Below are 25,583 nucleotides of genomic sequence, written 5' to 3'. Positions count from 1 at the left end.
CAGAAACTCACCATTCACATCTCTACCTAGCTCTTGGCGTCCTTTACTTTAAACACGTTATGAAATATATACGATAATAGTATTAATACTGAAGTATTTTGAGATAACATAGTGAAAATGCCTAGCATGGTGTCTAATAACAAGCCAAATTCCCATTAGTTTCTTTTATCATAAGGAAAGAAAGTATCATACTTAGAGATATATGAATTATTTTGGAAACTGTGATGCCAGTGAAAGGAACTGCTTCTTTTCTATGTGAGAAAATCTCTCATTAGTTTAGCAGACCAACAATTTCTAAGATACTCAAAAACATAATGGAGGTAATTATATTAAAACAGCTTATGAAAGGTAAAATAGCCTTCAAAACTTCAAAAATATGTTAGTAAAATAATATTTTGCTGACATAGGCCAGAAAAAATGTTTTTCCAAATGGCTGCCCATCATGCATGCCAATCTTTTCACCGATTAATCTTTGAAGTTTTATCTTTTTTTTTGACACATTTTATGCACCCATTGTTTAAACATTTTCAAATTTTGTATGTTTAATTTTATAACAAAGCATGGTAAATACCACAGTGTGGCAAAACCAGTCAAAGTTTCTTAAGGGTTCCCTTGTTTTCTTAGATGACATATATGAACACCTCATGACCTGGACTTGATTACCTTTGATGATGACGGTTTGAATGTGAGCATCTTGTTTAGCCAAGCTATCTGAATTTGAGGAATAATTAGTTATGGTTCTGATTGCCTTACCACAAATGTTGCATATATTCTAAATATTTATAGTGTAATAGGGAGCAGCTTAGGTAGTGTAGGATAGAAAGCATATGAGTCAGAAAGGCTTGAGTTTGAATCCCAACTGTGCTGTGGGAAGTTGGAGAAGGGATGAAATTTCTTAAAGACTTAGTTTCTTCATTTGTAAACTTGGAGGATAGTAACCTACATTGCATAGGGTTGGAGCGAGGATTAAATTAAACACAATTCCTGACATAAAATAAAACTTAAAATGGTGGATGGCGTTCAGATGTCATTGTGTGTTGCTTAAAGAAAGGGCTCTGTAGTCCTCTAATGCTGACTAATTTATGTGACCTTTCTGTTTGCTTAGAACATTACACATTGGGTAATTTCTTCTTGTGAAGTAGAGAACTACAGTGTTCAAATGAAGAATCTGAAGAATAACAAAAATATTAATCACCCTAGCTGAGGTCATAGTGGTATGAACTGGTGGGATTATTTCAACCCAAAAAGGCTGATTTTTTTTAAAAGACATAATACTTACTCTTTAAAGTTAGGCTTGCCTATTGTGAAGTGGCTAAAATGTTTTATGGTATTTTTAAAAGTAATATAAGAAAATTGTCCAATTTGAAAATGTACTGATATATGACAACCCTTCTCTGGTGAGCAGTCTTAGTTTCATTTTACTATAAAGCTAATGACCTAAATGTGATGGATATGATCCTTTGGTGTCAGGTTCATAAAACATGATTATATATGGTTTTCGTGGCTGGTGACAAGCATAGGATTACCAGTTTTTCTCAGTCACTTGACCTGGTAATTCTTTTTAAAATTTTGGTTATCTTACAAAGTTCTTGAGTCTTAGTGACAAAACTGTTTAGTGTTTGTCACAAGTCTGCCTGTTTGGAAAGGCTCTGCAATATTCTGCCATCATGACATTAAAGGAAAAACGCTTTTTATAATAGGGTGAATACTTGTGAGCAGAAGCAAAGGTCAAGCTATGTAGTGAACTTCTGAATGACAGCTAATGTTAGCATGGCTTAAAGGGGATAGGCCAGGTCAACTGTTGGCATTCATTAGCTTCATGGATATGAAATGACTGTTTCTTTTCTGTTTAATGCCAGGGTTGCTGAATTTTCTAAAAGCAAAGGGAAGGAGCATATGTGGCAACCAAAATGAGATGATAAAAAGTTAAATAATCAGGTCACAAAGAATCAAAGAAATAGTAACAGTTAGGGTGTGTGTGTGAGATAAACATTCCAGATAGGCACTGTGGTATGGACTAGAAGGCACAGTGTCTGTTTTTTTTCTAACTTAGACTGTCTCTGACTAGCTGTTTGATCTCTGCAACCTCTTTGGTACTTCTTCAGAGTGCCTTATCTGAAGAGCAGGCTAAGTGAAGGATGGAAAACAGGTTTCGACTCTCATGCAATATTGATAGATGGTAGTGGCTGCTTAAGCAGAAGTATTCTCAGATTGTGCTTTGGGTCATTGTGAAGGGGCTGAGCAATTCCTGATGACTGTCATAGGGGTGGTCTTGTATGTGCCTGTGTGGTTACAGGTATACATGGTTCTATGTAGATACATGCATCACATTTGTTGACACAAAAAATTAAGAATCCTTTTCTCCTGGCCTGTGGTGGCACAGTGGATAGAGCCTCGACCTAGAATATTGATGTTACTGGTTCCAAGCTCTGGGCTTGCCTGGTCAAGGCACATACAACAAGCAAGCAGTGAGCAACTAAAATGAAGCAACAATGAGTTGATACTTCTTGCATCTCCCCTCAGGAAAGTCAATAAATAAAAAAAAAATCTTAAAAGAATGATTCCTTTTCAATTTCAATTATATATTAGAAATTACTTTTCTTATCTATAGGGTTGTGACAATCTTCTAATAAGCCTCTACATTTCCACCTGAAATTTAGCCAGTGCACTTTCAGTTTTGGGAGGGAATCATAGGACAGAGAGCCAGCTTCCTAATAGGCGTATAGTGTTGGCATCTGGGAAGGAATGAACTGGTTGTTGCCAGAGCTAAAGAGTGTATAGCATGCTTTAAATAGACTCATATGGATTCCATTCTAACCTTCACCTTGAAACGCGTGACTTAAACCTAATAGGTCCCTTCAGAAAAGTAAGCCATCAAATGAACCAATTACTTATATGTTTGTCATTGCTTAGTAATTGCTACAAGGCATTTATTTCTATTCTAGGATAACTTTCACAACTAAGTAGTATTTTGGGTTTTATTTCAGCTCCAAATAGAAAGAAGACAGTTAAGAGAATTGGTGATGGTATGTAACTTTTGCTATATTGATACATAGTATAATATAACAGTACATTAAAAGATATAGCATCCTTAGCAATGAGTGCTTAACAATATCAACCGCAAATAAAATTGCTTTCATATGTACGATATATAAAAACTGTTGGAGAATTACTGCTTTAAGGAAAAGAATCTTTATGTTTCTACCATCTTTCATTATCTAAGAAAATTATGCAGACCTGTTAAAGACTTAATTTACTATATTAGAAACTCCATATTTTTGTGACTTATGTGTTAGGCCTTTATACAAGTGGGATCTATATAAGAACTAACTTCTGGCCTGACCAGGCTGGGTGCAGTGGGTAGAGCATCGGACTGGGACATGGAGGACCCAGGTTCAAAACCCTCGGGTTCTGGCTTTAGCGCGGGCTCATCATGTTTGAACCAGGCTCACTGGCTTGAGCAACAGGTCACTCGGGCTGCTGTAACCACCCCTCCCCCGGTCAAGGCACATATGAGAAAGCAATCAATGAACAACTAAGGTGGGGCAACGAAGAATTGATGCTTCTCATCTCCCTTCATGTCTGTCTGTCTGTCCCTATCTTTCCCTTTCTCTGTCTCTTTCTGTCTCTGTCACAAAACAATAAAGAACTAACTTCTGTTAACTCATCACCACTGCCAAGCAAAATTAGTAGTTTCACTTTATGTGCATTTTAAGACATTACATGTAGCAAACATATTTGGCACACACTATTTTTTTTATTTATCTGTATCTGCCTCAACCACCCTTATGATTGTCCCTGCCCAAGGACAGGAGTCATGTTTTATTCATGTTTGAATCACCAAAGCTAGTATAAGCCTGACATACAGGAATTCCATAAATGTTGAATCAATAGCTGAAATTCAGCTTTAGCTAAGAGAAACCATGAGCTTACCAGTTGAAGATCATGTTCACATTGAAGGTAAATTGGGGAATCTAAATATGCTGGATTTTCCATCAGGCAGTTCATGTAGGTTAACATGTTCTATTGTGATCAGTTTTTATAGAGAAATACACAACACCTGGAAAACGCATGGCAATAACTTGTGTTTTTTTCTTTGTTTTCTTATAAGAGTCTATCTAAACCAACAGTGTCAGAGATCTGTGCATAAAAAAAACAACAACACAGAAAACTCCAAAGAAACATTTTTTTGGTTAAAAATATGTCCTGGCCCTGGCCGGTTGGCTCAGAGGTAGAGTGTCAGCCTGGTGTGTGGAAGTCTCAGGTTTGATTCCGGGCCAGCGCACATAGGAGAAGCACCCATCTGCTTCTCCACCCTTCCCTCTTTCCTTTCTTTCGATCTCTCTCTTCCTCTCCTGCAGCCAAGGCTACATTGGAGCAAAGTTGGCCCAGGTGCTGAGGATGGCTCCATGGCCTCCGCCTCAGGCGCTAGAATGGCTTCAGCCACAACGGAGCAATGCCCCAGATGGGCAGAGCATCATCCCCTGGTAGGCATGCTGGGTGGATCCCAATTGGGCACATAATGGAAGTCTGATTGCCTACCCACTTCTCACTTTGGAAAAATACAAAGAAAGAAAATATGTCCTAAGTTGGTCAGTAAATGATGGGGCATGATTTCAACATAGGTCTCCTGGCCGTGCAGACTCTCTTCCACGATGCATTTGCATTTGTTTTTGTCAACTTGATCAGGAGATCATTGGGCAGCTACAAAAACACCCTAAAGCTCCCCATGGCTTGGATGCCAGCAATCACTGTTGGGAAAATTCCAACTTTAATAATTCAAAATTTTGTTCCCATAGCTCTGTGGGTGTCTAATGCTATTTAATTAATTTTTTTAAATTAATGCTATTTAATTAATTTAAAATCAAAATCAAAATGTGAAGATTAAAAAGTGGTAATCTGAAACGTGTATACAATATAAATATAGTATGACGTATATTATTTAAGTAGGCCTAAACATCTGGTAGTCTAAACCATTAGACTTGCACAGCTGCAAAGATTGGTTAGGGCAGTGATGGGCAATCTTTTGAGCTTGGTGTGTCAAAATTCGCCAAAAAACCGAGTATAACTCTGGTGGTGTATCACTTTGAGAAAAAAACCATAGTTTCGTGATATTTATAGTTTAAATAACAAAAATATATAATTGTAATATATAACTATTTAATAAACCAAAATAAGTATTTAACTTACCTGCTTAGTGACTTCTTTGTTCATCTGTCAGTCAGTTTCTTTTGTTGGTCTTGATATTATTTAACTTGTGTGGGGTGCCATGAACTAAGATAAGTGAGGGGGAGGGAGAATTCTTTAACTAACCTGCCTATTAGTGACTTTTTTGTTGCTGAATTTCATTGGCTAAATCTTCAATTGAAGGTTGGTATTTTGTAAACTTCAAGCCCAAGCAAGCACTACTAACTTCATCTGTCAATCTATTTCTTTTGTTGGTTTGATATTATTTAACGCTCAGAATAAGGTCCCACAAAAGTAGGTAGAGGGAAAAATTGTTGAGTAAAGCCATTGCTATGTTTTTCAAGGTGCTAAAAGTGTCTGGTAATCGGTTCCAGGCACTCCAAATTTCCTGTTCGTAGTGGCACTCCTCTTGATTCTCCAAGCGGCACTTTTCCAGATTCTCAAGCTTCGATCTCAAGTCGACAAACACCTGAGCCCAGATGCTGTCTTGAAATTCTGCAGGTTGCATCTTATGTAAATTAAAATGGCTGCCGCTATTTCTAATGGTGGGAAATGGCACCCATAGCACAGGCCCTCGCCTCTCCCAGCCTCCCCCTCACTTATCTCAGTAATGATGGTCAGTTAGAAATCCACGACACCCCAGAACAGTAGATTGGATGATGGTTGCTGTGGTTATGTGGTTGCTGGTAACAGAGATCACAGGGCCCCCAGAGATGCATCCCCTACGGCATTCCGCTGCTCTCCGCTCCGCCAGCCGGAAGTGATTTCAAAGATCCCCTAACGGCCTAACCGGAAGTCCCAGAACTAGACACTCTGTGCCGGAGTTCTGTTGTTTTGGCCTACAGACCTCCGGCACAGAGTCTACACTACAGTAAATGTTTTATCCTCGGCTAGTACACCTGGCCGTGCAGGAGCCAAGGATGAAACGTCCTTCTCGGCATGCGGCCCCATACTTCTCTGGTATGCGGTTGCATGTGGCCGCGTGTCATTGAAAATGGCTACGCGTGTCAGTGCTGACAGGCATGTCATCGGTTCGCCATCACGGGGTTAGGGTTTAGCATCTGAATGATTTGGTTGCCTTCCACTGTTGGTGTTTTTATTCCACAGATCATAAAATAAGAAAGCAGAGCCAAAGCGAAAGAGTGATGCACAGAGCTGATGGACAGAGATGTGATGGGAGTGGAAAGTAGTGCCTTGGGAACCTTGAGATTAGTCTCATTGTGGCTCTGAAGTTCTGATTCCTCATCTTTGAAATGGAATACCACCTCCTTGTATAACTTAGGCAGATTAGTATGATAATGTGTTCTTTAACTTAAAGGCTGTAATTCTGAGGTTTTATTTATCTTATTTTACAAATATTATTTAAGGACCTTCTTTATGCCCGACATTGCCTTGGGGGCTGGAGAGAATTCCGCAAGGACTTTGCAGTCTGGTGGGATTATGGTTTTCTAAGACTATTTCATGGCATTTCTGTTTTATACTATAGAGAACTTCATTGTGGATCAGTGTTTAGCTCTAGGATAATAAAAACAAGGGAAACTTAAAAAATATATTATTACTTCTCTATCTCTATGCTTTATATACAAAGTTGACTCTTAGAATTTATATATAGTTCCTCACATCATCTAGTAGGTCAGTGGGAGGCATTTTATGATATGATAAAAAATTTGATCAAACCAAAATACTCTAACGTGTCGAATTACTATAAGTTGACTAACTTTTAGACATGTAGTTGTCATTCTTAACATTAATCGTTTTCTATCACTCAGAACGCTGTGGACAGCCCAAGGCCTGTTCTGAGTCCTCTGTAAGCAGGGAAGTTTAATTTGTATGGATGTAACTGAGGTTGGCTCCTCTACCAAAAACTGAAGAAAATTATTATTTTTTACTTTACGGGATTTGTTAGTTCTAGTCCTTGTAGCAGTTTCGCTTTAAAAGGTGATTAGAAAATTGTCATCTTTTTGTTCCTGATGGTGAGGGTTAATTAGGGAAAAATTGGTGTTGAGTGAATAGGGTTGAACATAATAAAAAATATGGGAGATGTTAAATTATATTCTTGAATTTGTTTTTCAGGTATTTTTTTTCCTGGAAGAAAGGGTTTAGTAAAAGTTTTAAAACTCAAGGTAGGCCCTGGTGGGTTAGCTCAGCGGTAGAGCGTTGGCCTGGTGTATGGAAGTCCTGGGTTTGATTCTTGGCCAGGGCACACAGGAGAAACGCACATCTGCTTCTCCACCCCTCCTCCATCTCCTTTCTCTCTGTCTCTATCTTCCCCTCCTGCAGCCAAGGCTCCATTGGAGCAAAGTTGGCCTGGGAGCTGAGAACGGCTCCATGGCCTCTGCCTCAGGCACTAGAACGGCTTCTGTTGCAATGGAGCAATGCCTCAGATGGGCCGAGCATCACCCCCTGGTGGGCATGCCAGGTGGATCCCAGTCAGGCACATGCGGGAATATGTCTGACTGCCTCCCCACTTCTAACTTTGAAAAAATACAGTACAAAACAAAACAAAACAAAACAAAAATCTCAAAGTAAATTAGAGATTATATCACTTTCAAGGCCACATTATTCTTTGAGAATTTGTTTCATCTGCATATACATGTTTTATGTTTTTAAGAGGATGTCACTGATGGTCCACTTTATATATGGATTCACTTGACTCCATGAATAGTAATCATTAACTGTGACTTAAAAAAGAAATAACCTCTATCCATTGTCCAGATCAGAATAAACTGGTTTTGAAAGCAAGGCCATGAGGATACCTTGACTAACCTTAGACTAGACTCACAAAGGAAAGGAAATTATGGAAAGAAGGGAGCCATATATTTGGTCCCTCCAGATCCTAGTCTGGGAACCATTAGCATGACCATCTTGCTGTGCGGCATGTTCGTAGCGTGAGAGGCAATTTCTAAAACTGCTAAAACCAATCCCTGTAGGGTTTTAGAGATTAAACTCACCACCCTGTGTTATAACCAGATGAAAATAATTATGTCCTGTAGCCTGCTGCTGAGTGGGGTGAAATGGATTTCTAGTGCCAGGATTCTTAACTAGGTGAGATGGGTGCTGTGTTTTACTGAAGGCTCCCTGCAGTTGAAAGCTTTATCCTATTATAGCAAGTCTCAAAATTGTTAAGACTGGGAAAAAACAATACAACTTTAGACACCAGTTCTTTTAAAACCTCTTCTAACTTAAATCTGTGTTTCCTGGCAAGAGACTGAAATCTCATATTTAAAATATGATATCAGTGCTCTGCTTTGCACATACTAGTTTTTTCCTAAATAGATGTTCAGTGAAAATTTTTTTTAAAGCAAAAAGTCAGTGCAGGCTCAATTCCACCTCTATAAAATAAGGATAATTACGCTACCTAACTCATAGGGTTGTGGTGGTGAGGATTAAAAGAGTTCCTACATATAAAATGCTTACAAACTTGCTTGACACAGAAAAATCAAACAATTTTGATTGATAAAATATCAGTTAATTAAAATATTAAATAATTTTTATTGCCACATAGAATAATAATTAGACAATGTTAGCTATTGTTATATATACTGCTCACAAAAATTAGGGGATATTTCAAAATGAATGTGAAGCTATAAAGTATCCCCTAATTTTTATGAGCAGAATTAGGAGATATTTCAAAATGAATATGAAGCAATAAAATATCCCCTAATTTTTGTGAGCAGTATATGAAGTCATTGCAGCTAACATCTCATCCATGTGAATTTTCTCCCAATTTGTATAGGACAGTGCTGATTGTTGGGCACGCTCTGTAACTCAGTTTTCCTTTTGGACAATGGCATGAAATGTGTGATCATAATAATAAAGCCATTATCACTGAGTGAGACTCCTTGGCTTGATTTTTCTTAAGTACTCATGGGTATACATCAGTGTCTTTCAACTGCCGAGTGGTTTTTCAACCGTAGACTGGTGCGGGTCTATCAGAAATTCCATGCTGGTCCATGAAAGAATTAACCATCCTGATGCTGTATGAAGATTTCTGGTGAACTGGAGGCTGAAAAACACTGGTCTAGGTCATGTGCTGCATCTGTAGAATCACACGGGTTTCAAAGTGGAAACAGAGGTTTACAGAATGGGTAAAGAAAGAAACGAGTATAATTGAGTAAACAGACAAGTATTAGTTGGCCCTAATAAATATTCTTGGATAGACAAATGATTTCCAGCATATGGGTCTATAATCTTGATACAACTTCAGGATGATTAACTCTTTCACAGACCAGTATGAAATTTCTGGTGACTAGCATGGGTCTGTAGACTGGTGGTTGAAAAACACAAAACACTGGACACAATTGACTTTGTCCCAGTGAACACTGACTTCTACCCAGGAATATTAAACAACCCTGCACAGATAGGAATGCCAAAGATGTATTACACATTGTAGAATAATTAACTTCTCACTTTAAAAAAATTCAAAACTAACAAATGGAGATGGAGAATCCATTCCATATTACACTATCATTTTATTAATTCATTTATATTAAAATTATTTGTTGGGTGCCTAATACATGTTGGGCAGACACTGTACTGGGCTCTCAGGAGTCAATGATTGGGAAAAAGTAAAAAATAACCCTTACTTGTACAGAGCTTACACATGGAGGAAAAGACTAATATTACCATATTCCCCATGTAAGATACACTTTTCCCCCAGAAATTTGGGGTCTAAAATCTGGGTGTGTCTTATGCAGTGGTTGTAGATTTTTTACTTGCATTTCACACTTTTTCACACTTCTTTTTGTGCTTATTGTTGATGACAGTGATTCATCATCAGACACAGATGAGGACAAGCTAATGGATGGGAGTTTTGACAATGATGAGGAGTTGTATAAATTTTATGATGAATAAAACTTAAGTTCAATAACTTTATGTAATACATTGTTTTTCAAATTTTGGGCCCCAAAATTAAGGTGTGTCTTATTCATAGGATTGTCTTATACATGAGGAAATATGGTATTTGATCAGGCAAAATTGTATAAAGGTTAAAGTGGTACTTCCAGATGTGTCTTCTAAGTTCTCTAAGCAAGGTATCCTTGTTTTCCTCTTCTTGTAATAGAGAAAATAGGCCCAAGTCTAAGGTCAAGGGGTTGGTCAGTACCAGTCTGACTTGTCTGATTCTAAGTCTGTGTATTTTTCATTCTTCTTCAGCTGTCACTTTTTACAACCAACATGGAGAAAGAAGGAATTAAGTGGCCACAGTTTATAGAAGTATTTATCTAATTTTTAAATGTTTGAAATAAGGAAGATTTGCCCTAATAAGCAGAGTTGGGGGTCTATAAATTTATAACATTGAATCCTTTATTAGTATAGTTTAATTTAGGAATGGAAGTTAAATACTATACATATTGGAATTTTGTTGCTTAAAGGAACCTTTGAAACTGTCCATGATCAACAAAGGTTTTTTGAACCTTGGCACCCTTTCTCCCTTTTCCAAATGGAATATTAGATCCCCCAAATATAAAGCATAGACTATCAAATGTGGTTGGTGGAGTTAGGGAAGATTTCCCAAAGGGTTGTTTGAGCTGAGATTTGAAGGATGAAGAGAAATTAGGTTGTTTGAAGGTAAAGTGAAGGATGCTGAGTGTTGTAAAAGGCCAAGTGCTTGAGCTTAGAGGGAGCTTGGAGCATTGGATGTGTGGACAGGGTCTGTTGTAACTGGTGTGGGGAGACCAGAGCGTGGTAAGGCTGATGAGCCCGTCCCAGATCATGTGGAGGAGGAGCCTGTAGGCCATGTTAAGATCCATAGACATTATTATAAGTGAAATGGGAAGCTGTAGAAGGTTTTAGACAGAGTTTGAGTTGAGATGTTTTTCTTTTTGAAGGGCTTGCTCTGCCACCTGTTAGTCCATCTGAGATTTTCCTCTTTCTGGAGCCAGGGACACTGTCCCACGTGTAGTGATAATGATTCCTTATGGCATTCAGCCCAGTAACCAGCACTTCCCAGCATGTCAGGGTCCTGTGATAGGCCTGCAAGGACAATAACTGAAAGACAGCATAGAGGAAATTGCTCTTTGCCCTTAGTGAGCTGAGGATAAAGGAACAATAAAAGAATGTAGTCAACCATTACTACTCTGCGGCTAATGACCCCAAAGCTCTCAGTTTCTCAGTCCAGCTTGGCATTTCATTGCTTGGGAGCACCTGTTCCAGGAAATGAGAAAATAATGGAGTTCAAACTCAAAGTAGATATTTTATTTATTTATTATCAATCTTGGTAAAATGCCTATAGGGACAGAAGGTTGAAAGTGTCCAGAAGACTATTTGTTGAATTTCTTGTTAATGTTGTCTGTCGTCTGTCTGTCTCTCTTTTTCTCTCTCTAAGCCAGAGCGTCTGAAAAGAATTTATTATCTGGGGAATTCAAATTTGTTGTCATTTAGGAGTAGGGAGTGAGGTTAGTTGTGGCAAGAGGCAGATGGATTTGTGTAAGATTTCACTGCCATAAGGGGTTTGTTCTCATTTTTATTCAGATACATAGCTGTGACCTGCGGTCAATCATTGAACTTTCATAGGACCAATTCCTTGTCTGTAATAAGAATGTGGATTCAAGGACTTTTCTCAAGTTTTATTTAACTCTTCCAACTTGTTTCTCCTTCCTTCTGAATTCTAAATGAAAATTGTTTATTTTTAAAATTAATGTGCATTGTTATGTTTTGTCTTGAGGAATTCACACACGTCTTGAAAGAATATTCTGTTTCTTGTAAAACTGAATTTGGGATTCATTGATTTACTTTTTTTTATAGTGAGGGTATGGGAGTGGTTTTAGAAATTCTTTCAAAAACTGATAATATTATAAGCAAATCAAAATGTTGTAGTTACTTGTTCTTGATAAGGGGATCTAAATTTTAGGACTCTAAAATTGGGCAGAACATACTGTGTGTTTTAGTGTTCCATTTTACAGATTTCCTGCTCTGGAATTCTGTACTGCTTCCTGGCTTCTTTTCCCTTGATAGCAGAATGAAACCAAAGAACCTTCTGGTTTTCCCTCTTTTATTCTATGGGTATTGAAGTACCTGTAATAGCTTCACACTTTTCCTTTGAAGGTTTCCTTGTAGTGTTAAGGACTCAGTAAGGAGTTCTTATTCACATCCTTTAAAATGCTTTTCTCAATCCATGTTTCCTTCTGCAACAGAAATTAAATCATCATTGCTTAAGTCTAGATTTTGGTTTCATTTATTTCTGTAACTGTCTTTTGTTTCTATACAAGAAAGGGTGCCCTGTGAATGAAGCCTGTTACATGGCTTATTCAAAAACTGCAGCCTGAAAACTGCATTGCAGTGTTTTACTCATAGTCAGTTGGAATGGTAATAGATTGACTAGCTGGTTGCCCTCTTAGTTTTTCTTTCTTTTCTTTCTTTCTTTCCTCTCCCTCCTTCCGTCCTTCCCTCCCTCCCTCCCTCCCTCCCTCCCTCCCTCCCTCCCTCCCTCCATCTCTCCCTTTCTCCTTTTCCTCTCTCCCTTCCTTCCTTCCTTCCTTCCTTCCTTCCTTCCTTCCTTCCTTCCTTCCTTCCTTCCTTCCTTCCTCCCTTCCTCCCTTCCTCCCTTCCTCCCTTCCTCCCTTCCTCCCTTCCTCCCTTCCTCCCTTCCTCCCTTCCTGGAATGGTAAAAGAATTGTTGATAAACTCTAGGAAGTGTCCTAGATCTTGCTTGATGGGTTTGCTTATTTAATAATCTGTGCATGTTATAAGCATCACCATTATTTGTTCAGTGGAATACATTAGAAGAGCATTAGGAAGAGTCAGTATGGAGCTTGTTACTTGTGTTGCACTAAGAGAAGTTGGTAGTTTGAGAAACCATGATCCATGTGCACTTGATTGGGTTGTGAACATAGTGAAATAAGGACAGAATATATGTATAAAGTTTAATTTCAGCCACAGGCTTAATTATGTGAAGTTTAGCCACCAGATCTGTTCTTATGGGTCTCATGTAACTTTTGGAACTTGAGTACTTCCTACATTAACTCTAATTTTGATTCCATTTCAACCTTTTGATGCTCATAAGAACAAACAAACCGATAAAAAAAAGCCCACTGAAAAAACCATTACTCTGAATTTGAGGAAGATCCAATGATTTATCTGTCTTTTTTTTTTTTTTTATAAAAGTTAACTACAAATTTGGTGGAAAAAATACTAGATGGGAAAGAAACGTCTCATGAATGGATACAAATACATTCCAGTTCTTTGAATACACATGAACTTTTTGCTTATTGGCTGAATACTAAGGTCAAGGAAAATGAAAATGGTCATTGAAACTCATCCATCTTTTGGACATTTGGCACCTCATTGTACGAATATACACATTTGTGATTTTGGCTCATAAAAGCTTTGAAATCTTTGGCTTTTTTTTTTTTTGGAAATCTGTCAGCCCTTTTTGAAGTCTTTTAATTTGGGGGGCTAGATAAAGTATGGTCTAAAAATAATTACAAATATTAAGATTATTTCTTTTTTATAGATTGCCAACAAATTTTATAAATTGTACCTTGGCAATGATTATTTTGGGTTGTCTAACTTGTCAAGAAGTACAGTTTCTGTTACAAGGAAATAACGACGTTTTTGCTTAGAGGACTATGAAACATTTTCCACAACCGTGAATCTGTTATTGGCTTCATTCAGCCAGCTGCCAGTGGAATCTAATTTCTAGAAGACAGAAATGGTACCATTCACTCTTGCTGTTCTTTCACCTACTTCTTCAAATTTTGAGTCCTTCAGCCTCCATGTATCCTTAGGGTCTTCCTCTGCCAGGTTAAATCTGCGAATTACAAAGTAGAGGGTGAGTTGAAGATTTGTTCCATTTCTTGCTCTCAAATAATAATTTCTCAGTTTTCTTCTTTCTTTTCCCTATCTACTTCAGAGTCTTGGTCACGAAATGAGTTTTATTACAGGAGGAATATGTACTTGGATATGTAGAAACTGAAAGGGATTCATAAGTTGGCAATCGACTTGAATGAAAGTACAAACCAGGCGAATGCAGCGCTCCCTCAGTCCAGGTGATACAATTTATTGCTCTTAATGTATGTGAAGCATAAGAGATTTAAAAGATTTTAAGTAAGCAATGTTATCTCTCTCTTTTTTTTTTTTACAGAGACAGGGAGAGGGATAGATAGAGACAGACAGATAGGAACGGAGAGAGATGAGAAGCATCAATTACCAGTTTTTCGTTGCGACACCTTAGTTGTTCATTGATTGCTTTCTCATATGTGCCTTGACCGTGGGCCTTCAGCAGACTGAGTAACCCCATGCTCCAGCCAGCGACCTTGGGTCCAAGCTGATGAGCTTTGCTCAAACCAGATGAGCCCACGCTCAAGCTGGCGACCTTGGGGTCTCGAACCTGGGTCCTCCGCATCCCAGTCCAATGCTCTATCCACTGTGCCACTGCCTGGTCAGGCGCAATTTTATATCCTAACGATGTATTTTATCTAATAAATACTCTCCAATACAGTTTTGTTCTTTGTTTAGACCAGGGGTCGGGAACCTTTTTGGCTGAGAGAGCCATGAACGCCACATATTTTAAAATGTAATTCCATGAGAGCCATACAATGACCCATGTATGTTATGCATTATCCAATAAAAATTTGGTGTTGTCCCAGAGGTCAGCTGTGATTGGCTCCAGCCACTCGCAACCGTGAACATGAGCGGTAGGAAATGAATGGATTGTAATACATGAGAATGTTTTATATTTTTAACATTATTATTTTTTTATTAAAGATTTGTCTGCGAGCCATATGCAGCCATCAAAAGAGCCACATCTGGCTTGTGAGCCATAGGTTTCTGACCCCTGGTTTAGACCATGGTAGAAACTTACTTGAAATTTTATTGAAATATAATTATGTGGAGTATTTGGGAGAAAAATCTAGATTATATTGGCTGAAAAGTTTTTGACATTGATTCTAGATTTCTGCACAAACCTTTGCAGACTTTTCACAGATGTAAGAATTCATGGGAAGACTGTAGCGAATAATTTTTTACGTAGTCTCAAACTTAAGTTTGTTTTACAAACTATTGGAGTAGGAGTAGTCATTAAAATGTGGTAGATTCATGCACAAGTAGGTGGTTTGTATACTACAGTGGTACATGGGGCTTCCTATTTTCTTTGGGAAGGTATTTTTGAACCCCTTGGGGGTATAAAGCTCCCACTTATTTTTCCTAAGTATTTTTAAACTTGATCACTTATTTTTAAGTACTCTGCCACTGTTTATATGGCATAGAATCCAATAAGCATTCTAAGTTGTCTTATATATGAAAAACTAACTTGATTCAGCAGATAATCAACAAGTGCCTACTGTATTCTAGATATTTGTAAAATTGCTCTTTTGTTTTTGAACATAAGCACTGGGCATAGATCTAAACCCTTTTGGAAGCACCCCTGAGACTAGGACCTAAGGTGAAAATGTGTTTTGGCCTATATCATGTTTTCTAGTCCTTTCTATGTATTTCATTAGAAAAATATTTTTAAAAAATATATTGGTTTAGGGAACCAAACCACTTGTCCAACTGTGAAAGCCTGTGGAACAACACCAACATCAAAAAAGACAACATTTTCAGATCAGAAATGTAATCAACCAGTTAGTTACCTAATAAAACGGGAGTTTCAGAGTATGCATATGGGGCAAGAAGGCAAAACCATTCATTTGGTAGGGTGAGGGGCCTGGAGACAACCCTCCCCTGAAGATAGAATGCTTTAAAAACATGTTATCATTAATATTTAAGACAGAAAGCATTTTGAACCCGCTTCTCTCCTTTTCCCCTTCCTTTCAGCATTCATGTTTTAGTTTGCTCTCAAGTGCTCACAAGCCCGTGCCAGACGGAAATTCGCAGAGGCTGCTGCAGACCCACAGAGGCCACTCAGGGGAGGGACGCAGGCGGAACAGTTGCGCTCAGTCCTGCCGGGCACCCCAGGCCCCAGGTCCTGCAATGCCTTGTGCAGCTTCATATTCGCTCCCTTCCCCTCTGCCTGCCCCACCCCACCGCCCCTCTGCTCACATATGCGGCCCCTCCCCCCTCCCCGGAGCCTCTGGAGTCGCTTCGAGGCCATCTAGTCATACGCTGTCCATCAGATGTGTTTACTTTTTTCCTGACAGCCGACACATCTGGAGCACATATTCAGGTTATTCCAGTGCCACTAGACACATTCCACAAGATCATTTCAGCGGTTGTTATGGCGATCTTCCTCCCTCCAGTGATTTTCAAGTTGCATGACAGAAATAGCTGGAGCTAACCAGGGGGACAAAAGTCAACGGGATCAGGAAGGGCTTCTTTCACAGAATGAACTAATTAGTGACCCTACTTTCTTCACAGGGCAATGAGCATATGGTTTAATAAAGTGAGTCTGTGACACTTTTTTTTTTCTCTGTAGGCAAAGCTGTCACTGACTGAAAACTTTCCTGTTTTTACTGGTGGGACCTTAGTCTGCTGTCTTTCAACAGAGTTTACTTCACAAGTAGAAAATGTTTGCTCCTGAGAGTTAAACTTCAGAACTTATTCTTGGCGTAATACTACCTAGCTATAGTAGGTCCTTCAATTTAAAGAGACAGTATTCATTTTCTATGTGTTTAATTGGAAAGATTTATGCTTGCTCAGGACTGAATATTTTTAGTTAAGTTTTTGTTAAGTATTATGAATTGGTGTCTGGAAGTTCAGATAAATATAATTTGTTGTGGTTTTCCTATCAAATATAATCAGTATTTCTCACTGGATTAGTTACACTTATTTCTACCTGTGATTTTTGTTGGGCTCAGTTATAGTATATTTTAGTATTAAAATTTTGACTAATTACTATTTTTATCACATTTAAAATAACACACAAAGATATGGTTATGATTCTTTTTTTATTTTCCTGAGGCTTAACTTTTATATTTTGTATAGGTTTTTTGACAACTTTATAGTGTGAACATATCATTGTAGACATGGGAGTTTAGACTTGAGATCACTTTGTATTATGAAGTGGAAAGACTACTTGCAGTTTAGAATAGCTGTATAAGGGAAAATGGTTTAAAGTATTGCCATTTTTGATTACTGTGTGAAAAATACAGCATTCCTTGATAAATGTTTTTGGATGAGTGAACATACAGTATGGATTCATACTAAATATGTGTTGCCATTCGTCATAACTGAAATTTATGAATCACAGGGGCCTATTTTCTTTCCTTTTTTTTTTTTTTTTTTTTTTTTGGTTTGGTGTTCCTACACTCTCTTATCTTTTTTTTTTTAATTTTTTTATTTTTTTTTATTTATTTATTCATTTTAGAGGGGAGAAAGATAGAGAGATAGAGAGAAGGGGGGAGGAGCAAGAAGCATCAACTCCCATATGTGCCTTGACCTGGCAAGCCCAAGGTTTTGAACCACCGACCTCAGCATTCCAGGTCGGTGCTTGATCCACTGCGCCACCACAGGTCAGGCCTACACTCTCTATCTTTAAAAGTGTAGCCACCTACGTATTTCACACTTTCCTCACATGTATCATACTACAAAGTACTCTTTTACACACATGAGGACATAGTAATTTCTCAATCTCCTTTTCTTGTTCTGTTACTAAAACTCACAAATTCCCTTACTTGTACACACCCCACATTTAAGTTCAGTCCCAAGGTGCTAGAGTCACCATGAACAACAGAGTTTGTATTTTTCCCCTTTGATTGAATTACTCATCTGTTGACTGAGTTGACTGGGTTCAGAGAGTGTGAGAGTGGGTGACAAGCAGGAAAATCAGAGCTGGATTCTTTTGAGCACATTGTCTTAATTCTTTCCCCCTTGGTACTGTCCTTCTTCTCTTCCACCCCTGCCAAATTCTTTTCCATGGGTCCTGCCGGGGCTGGTCACCATGCTAATTTGCAGTATGTGCTCTCAGCAATGCCAGGAGGACACTGAGAGACCACATAGTCATATATGAATTTCATTCATGTAGGCTTGCTTGTTGCTCCTCCTTGTGTTCTTGCTAGTTATGCATTATTCACTGTGGTGCCTTTCAGGGTCTCAGTTACTTGGGTGAGTATGTATCACGCAGGGACTTGAGCTCAAGCTAGAATGCTGAGAGGGGTGATAAAATTACTGGTATGCTTCTCTTTCCAGATGTAACTTTGCAGTAAATGAACCTCATGTAATTTAAGCGTTGTAGTCTGTTTGTGGTATCGTATCCATCACCAAAGTCTATTTGGTAATATCACTTAAAAATCATAGCTCTTATTGCTACTTATCTGGGAACTAAAATGAATAATTAAAAAAAACATTATATATATTAACCCTTGTTTTCTCTACATCTAAGTGAATAATAACTTATCTCTTTATCAAAATCTGTCATCTGAATTATATGGCATTTTGATACCGTTTGAGACTATTTTTTCCCCTAATTTAGGTATCTATTCATTGATCCTTCCATCTATCTTTAGGTGCGGTTTCCATAGTTTGTTGCTCTGATTTTTGGAGATTTCATCCAGCACAGAACTATTACCTACTGGGTGACTTGGTTTCTCTTTTTAAGTGGATGATTCAAGTCCATGGTGAAAAACATACTTCCCCATCATAAAAGACTATTTTATGTTTACTACCTATATTACTGTTGAGTTTCTTCCAAAAGAAAAAAGTAAAGGTGTCCAAGCAAAATGTATCACAATGAAGATCCTCATGTTTCTTATTTTCTTTAGCATTTATTTTATCATGCCCAAGAATATGGCATGCAGCTGACTTCAGTCAGGCAGTCAAGGTGCCAGAACAGTTCGTCTGCATGTGATAGCTAAATAAATAGTGAATTCAGTATGGCATTGATAATCTCAACTTACAGGGTTTTCTCAGTTGGGAAATGTTTGTATTAAGGATGATTTTTTTGTTGTTTTTATTGCAATCTGACAGCTAAAGTTGCTTTTAAAACCTTCCAGTCATTTAGAGCAGAGCTATATGTATGGCACAGCCTTGGTGGTTCTAAAAGGCAGGTCCTATTCATCACAGAAACAGCAAGTCTCTGGGTTATAGGGGAAGATTGAGGGGTTGGGGGAGTGAGGCAGGGAGAAAGGGGGAGCTGCTGCTCTGTCCAGTTTACATTTGTCACCAGTGACTAGCTTTTAAAAAATGTATTAGCTGTGCATGGTGGTAAGTAAGATCCAGCTGCAGGGGATTATGGCTTTGAGTGGGTCGGGGAGCTTGGAATGCATTCAGTTCCATCAGGGGATTTGTGTCCCTCGTCATCAGCCTGAACATTGCTGAAGTAGTCAAGATTAAGAACAGACTAGTGTCACCTGCCCTGAACTTTGAAAAACCTTGGACCCATTAAACAAAAGGTGTGTGTGTGTGTGTGTGTGTGTGTGTGTGTGTGTTTGGGGGGTATGGTAGAAAGTGTCTCTTTTCTCTGTTTCAAAGTGTTTTTCAAAAGATACATATGACATAAAGGGAAACACATAGGCTCAGTTGAAAGGCTGTCTGGGATTTTATTATTTCTACAATTTACTGTACACTTCATAATTATAATTTATGATAAAAAAAACACCTTCCACAATAACTACGTTGATGAACTTTTGTGCGTGTGGGGGCATTTCCAAATCAAGATGGACTGTCAGTATTTTAAGAGGGGATGTTTCTGAGAGATTTAGTCTCATTTTATAGGAGAAAAAGCTTTTCTTTTCTTGGTGTGGTTATGGTGACCCTCCCCCTCTTCCCCAGCAAGAAAGTTAAGAGAACACCACAAAGGTTTACTTTTTTCAGGGATTTTGAAATTCAGCATACATGCCAGCAAGCAGTTTAGAGGCAGGAAGTCTTTTCTAGTAGTGCAGTCATGAACTGGTAAACTAGAAGCATCTGTAAAAATTTAGAGGGAATATCAGCTTTCTCAAAGCTCTAGCCCAAGTGTAATGAGGTGCAAATGATAGCACTGCATTACCCTTCCCCACCCCAATTGTGGAATGAGATATTGAATTGAAAATAAAGAGGGAGACAGGGATTTCAGAACTCGACTTCAATGAAACAAATTTCATTTTTCAGATGAAATGGCTTTTGGATGACTTAAGGATAGCCTCAACTTTTAGGGTTGATGAGTAGTAAACAGATGATTTTCTGCTCAGTATCTCTAGATACCATCCTGAAAAGTGGTTGCTTTTGGAGTGTGGGTGCATGAAATGACATACCTACTCATTTGGCTGAGTAAATTAACAAGAGTTTTTAGTTTAAAGTAACCTTCAGCTGATTTGTATCTTTGGCATGCAGCTCTCTTTTTCCAGAAAGCAAAAAAAAAAAAAAAAAAAAGAGAGGGGGGGGGAGTAGGGAAAAAAGATGTGATTTGTTTGAAGGAACACATCTGGGGTGTGATCTGCTATATCTTAACACCAGATGGCAGGTTTAGGCTGACAAGTAGACCCACTTTAGCGTGGTCAAATGGTATCTTAACATGTCGTGTTTTTTTTTTTTTTCTCTGTCCACACACAGGAAGTAGACCAATTATTTGCACTCGGGGCTCGAAGTCTCCCAGTGTCTCTGCCTTTGGGCTCTTTCCCTGCTTCTGTGCTGTTTATAGACAGGGCCGGCTTCCCTTGGCAACCCCTGAAACAGGTTCCCTCTGTGGTTCATACCTTTTCAAAGGTATGTTTTGTGGAGGCAGAGGTGTGGCGCCTTAAGGTGACTGGTGCTTGTCATGACAGGCATGGCATCAGCCAGGCCAAGCAGTGACTAGAAGTGACAGCATTGGTTCGCAGTGCCTGGGGGCCTCTCAGTCATCACACCTGCTGGAGCACTAAGACTCTGAAAGCACCTTCAAACACCTTTGCTTATCACGGAGGTAACAGTTAAAGAGAAGGGGACCAGGAGGTGACTGAAGACAAACAAGTCCTTTTTCTCTCCTCTGTCTTCTTGTACAGGCATACCTCCTTTTCATTTACTTTTGCTTTTTTGTGCCTTATGATATTGTGTTTTTTTTACAAATTGAACGTTTGTGACAACTCTGCATTGAGCAAATCTATTGATGCCATTTTTCCAACAGGCTCAGATGACGGTTAGCATTTTTTTTAGCAGTATTTTTTAAAATTAAGGTATGCACATTTTTTTAGACATCATGTTATTGTACACTTAGTAGACTACAAATCGTGTAAACATAACTTTTATATGCCCTGGGAAACCAAAAAAATATGTGACTTGTTTTATTGCAGTTGTCACTTTATTGTGGTGGTTTAGAACTGAACCTGCAACATATCCAAGTTATGCCTGTAGTTGTTTTTACTTGAAAGAGTGTCACACGTGGCCTTAAAGAGAGAACACAAGCAAGCTATGTCCAGTTTTGCAGCAGGGTCTTTGAATTTCTAGAAGTTTTGAGTCATGTTATGGCATTAGACTTAGTTGTTTTGTGTATTGTTATGTCATGAAATGGCCAAACATTTTTAAAAGCCCTCGTAACTGTACACTTCAGGGAATGGGAACAATAAATATTTTCCCTCACTATTTTTTGATTCATGACCTCTTCAAGGATAGCAGTCAGAGCCTATATATAATATATATATATTATATATACATATATGTAAAATATGTACATATGAAATATATATAAAATACATATATGAAATATTATATATTACTGGTTCCCAAAGGACTTTCAGAAATTTCTTTTTTTATCTTTTGTTTTTTTATTAAGCGAGAGGCAGGGAGGCAGAGACAGATTCCTGCATGCACCCAACTGGTATCCACCTGGCAAGCCACCTACCAGGCAGTGTTCTGCCTGTCTGGGCTGCTGCTCTGTTGCTTGGCAACTGAGCTATTTTAGCGCCTGAGGCAAGGCCATGGTGCCATCCTCAGTGCTGGAGGCCAACTTTGCTTGAACCATTTGAGTCATGGCTGTGGGAGGGGAAGAGAAAGGGGTGGGGAGAGGGGTGGAGAAGCTGATGGATGCTACTCCTCCTGTGTGCCCTGACTGGAAATCGAACCCGGGACTTCCACATTCTGGGCTGACGTTCTACTGTTGAGCCAACCGGCCAGGTCCTCTTTATTTTTAAATTCTTTTAGCAATTTATTTTGTGTGTGTGTTTTCAGTAGCATGTTTATTAAACAAATGTTCATGACAGATTTTTACAACAGCAACAAATATTATTTCACTACAGCAAATCTACCTTACTAAGAAAAAAAAAAGATAATCACAAGGTTGATGGACTTGAATTATTTTTTCATGTTTTCTGGGAGGCAAAACCAGTCTTCTCAGTTGTTTTCCTGTGTTTCCTTTTCTTGAAGATCACCTCTTGCATTTTCTTCATCTCCTTGCTGGCTGTGTCCCTGGAAGACTGCTTGGATTGTGATGGCAGCATTCTCTTCTTACCTTCTTCAGAAGGTTCTAAGGCTGTGACTGGTGCCTGCTCTTTCACAGATGTCTGAGACTTTTCTTTCTCAGATGGTTCTTACTCCTTGAATGCATGGTTGTTATAGAAGTGGTTGTCTACCTTAGTCTCCCATTCTGCTGGATTAAAGTTGGTATCTCCTGGTTCTCCCAGAGCTGGTGCTGTTGGTTCCAGTCTAGTAGTTTCTTATTATTCTTACCCATTGAGTATCTTTGTAGATTTTCCATGAATTATTTTTAGATGCTCACTACTGATTAATGGACATATATGTAATCTTTTTGCAAAGAACTACGAAATGCATTCATTAGTCCTTTCTACAAACTGTGATGAGTTAGAGTCATATGTAGGCATCTTATCATAAGGCCACAATTCTAATATAATTGGATAGAAGCTGTTAGGGATTTGAATGAAATTTCAAAAGCACCTCCGTGGAGAGGCAAAAAGACCTTCAGTGGAAGTCAGTGAATGTTGTTTTAGGCAGAGTTTGAAGCTACTTCCTGAGCTTTCTCCCTTCATACTTCATTTATCTGGTTAATCAAAGATCACTAAGGTTATAATCCACCTGTTGAAAATACAGGCAATTTCTACATACCAAATGTTATTGTACTTATTGAAATCAAGACAAAAAATTTATCTTGAGTCCATTTAAAACTTGTTTTTCTTAAAATAAAAGATTTATTTGTAATTCTTAAATGCTGCTGTAGAACTATTTAATATACTGCAATGTTTGACATACAGAATTTTCTACCTGCTATTTTAGAAAAAGAATTTTTTGGTTAAGGAGCTCACTGATCAGAATTTAATAAAAGGACTAAGAGTTTGCTTCTTAGTAAACTATTTAATATAATTCTTGTAAATAAAACAAAACAAAAATAACTTAGTTTTCTTCAGGAAACTTAGCTCAATTCCTAATATGAGAAAGATTTATTTGATAACATGGAGGAGAGGGCTAATATGGTTTCAGCCATCCTGTGGAGGACTTACATCTGTGAGACAGAGCCATTTCTAAGTGCCTGAAACAGCTTGACCAGTTATAATTTTAAAAGGAGCGTGTGCTGATAATGTTAAGTTCCCAGCTCTTTTTGAGTTCAGCACTTCTGTAATTTTTCCTGTTTTACCATATGTGTGTGTGTATGTGTGTGTGTGTGTATTTAAATTTACTGAATACTAATGACTAGAATGTTTGATTAGTTTTCAGTGTTCCTCAAAAAAGTTGAGTATATTAATTTCTAAACTAGTTTTAGCTAGAATATTTCGAGTTATACAACATTGTGTTAATTTTTTTACCTGCCTGCCACACATAGTTTATTTTTGTTTTTAATTTTGATGTGAATTAGCTTTATCGTGTCTGACACGTTTGGGTAAATGACAACTTTGGTGTTTGAAAAATGTTCCTTGATTCGAGAAATCAGCCTTCAAATAAGCTCCAGGCAGTTTCCAAGTTAAGTTCTTAATGGATTGCCATCCCCTTTATATCTTTTTTTTTTTTTTTAATTTCTTCCTTAAAAGCTATGTAGCAGGAAACAACTAGTTCTCTGTGTATTGCTATACTAACCCTATTTAAATACCATTGGGACTTTAAAAGCCTAAGTTTCTGCATCTAGACTCAATGGGTTTGGTTAACTAGTCTGTGACCGTGGGCAGCCTTCTTAACTTTTTTGTCTTAGTTTTCTTCCTTTTAAAAATTATATTTAGACCTATGTTATGTTTTCTTGGGAGGATAAAATTAGATAATATCAGAATTTAAAACCTAGTCGGGACCTTAGCATGAAATAGAAGGAGGTGCAGAACTTGATAATTAGTATTGTCATTGAAATAGAACATTGGTATGAAGTTTAAATAGACTATGAATATTTGTGCAATAGTCAGTTGCTGAGTCCTTTGCTTTTGCAAATTATATTGGTTTTTTAAATTAAATTTATTGAGATGACATTGGTTAATATATAAATTTCAGGTATACAACCTTATAATTTGATATCTGTATAATTTATTGCATACTCACCACCCAGAGTCTAGTACCACCCCCTCGCATATATTTGACCCCCGCTGCCCAGTTTATCCACCCTCATCGCCTCCCTGTCTGGTAACCACTGTGCCTCATTTCATTTGCTTCGCTGGAGTGTAACTTCCCAGTGCATCTTCCTCCGTTTACAAATGCTCTTCTGAGAACTAAAAAGAGGGGAGGAGAAAACTAAGGATTTAAGCTGAAAATATGTGTCTGAAAACTTAGTACTCTTTTTTGAGTTTGCTTGGGGGCAACAACCCCACACTTCAACTTACACCACTACTTTGTATGTTTATACATACCCACACATAACCAAGAAATCTCTCAATGTAGACTAAATATCTCAGGGGCCTGTTTTTGGACTAAAGAATCCTAGAGCTAGGAAATTCTGTTTTTATGCATATTATAAATATTCATATTTGGAAGAATTGTGTTTGTTGCTTCTTTGGTCAAATGTCCATCCACCTCATTCATTGGTATGCAGTTGTTAAATGAAAAGCTGCCACACTTTTTATTAAATATGGGGCATGATATGTATGTGTATTTTCCATTTGTTCTTCCATTTCCATCCTTCCTTGAAAGGATGAATATGGCTAATGAGTGGAGGAGAAATAAGAGTTATTTAATCGCTTTAGTGATGTATGTTGATTAATATTCAGTTATGAGACGATGTGCTTATCAAATACATACAACCACATGAAAACACTATACAGGTGATTTTAGTGGATATTGTGTGTGTGTATCTCTGGAGTTTCTATGCATGCTTTATTTAATGCAGTGCTAACACTTTATATTCTGTATTGTTATTTAAATTATGTTAAATTACAATTCCATTTTTAGAGATAGGGAAGTAGAGAAAAAGGAGGTTAAAAAACTGGCCTCAGGTTGTTCATTCTGTAACTTGTTGCAGTTGGTATGAACCCTTTGCCTTGGATTTTGGATATTCTTAGTTATAGAATGTCCCCCAAACTCCCCACAACTGTGTTAATTTAGCCTGATCCATCATAACCCCCTGCTGTTTATACACTCTACTCTTGTGGAGGTAACTTAAAGATACTGCCAGGGTGTGCTTTATATTGATATACATCTACACAAAA

At 38.0% G+C, this 25,583-nt stretch overlaps 1 protein-coding gene across 8 annotated transcripts in view; it reads left to right on the top strand.

Moving 5' to 3' along the window:
• Nucleotides 1–25,583, top strand: part of BNC2 (basonuclin zinc finger protein 2) — a 479,004-nt gene that overhangs the window by 29,031 nt on the left and 424,390 nt on the right. Inside the window, exon 1 of one of the 8 annotated variants that reach the window (XM_066257305.1) lies at nt 2,998–3,026. The exons of the other annotated variants lie outside the window; for them this stretch is intronic. Within the exon in view, the coding sequence (XP_066113402.1) occupies nt 3,024–3,026 (3 nt within the window). The 5' untranslated portion in view covers nt 2,998–3,023. Of the gene's footprint in view, nt 1–2,997; nt 3,027–25,583 lie in introns of those variants that run through there. 8 annotated transcript variants of the gene reach the window in all.

Source organism: Saccopteryx bilineata, chromosome 2 (assembly GCF_036850765.1).
Source record: "Saccopteryx bilineata isolate mSacBil1 chromosome 2, mSacBil1_pri_phased_curated, whole genome shotgun sequence".
Lineage (NCBI taxonomy): Eukaryota > Metazoa > Chordata > Mammalia > Chiroptera > Emballonuridae > Saccopteryx > Saccopteryx bilineata.
This window is presented reverse-complemented; position numbering and strand designations above follow the sequence as displayed.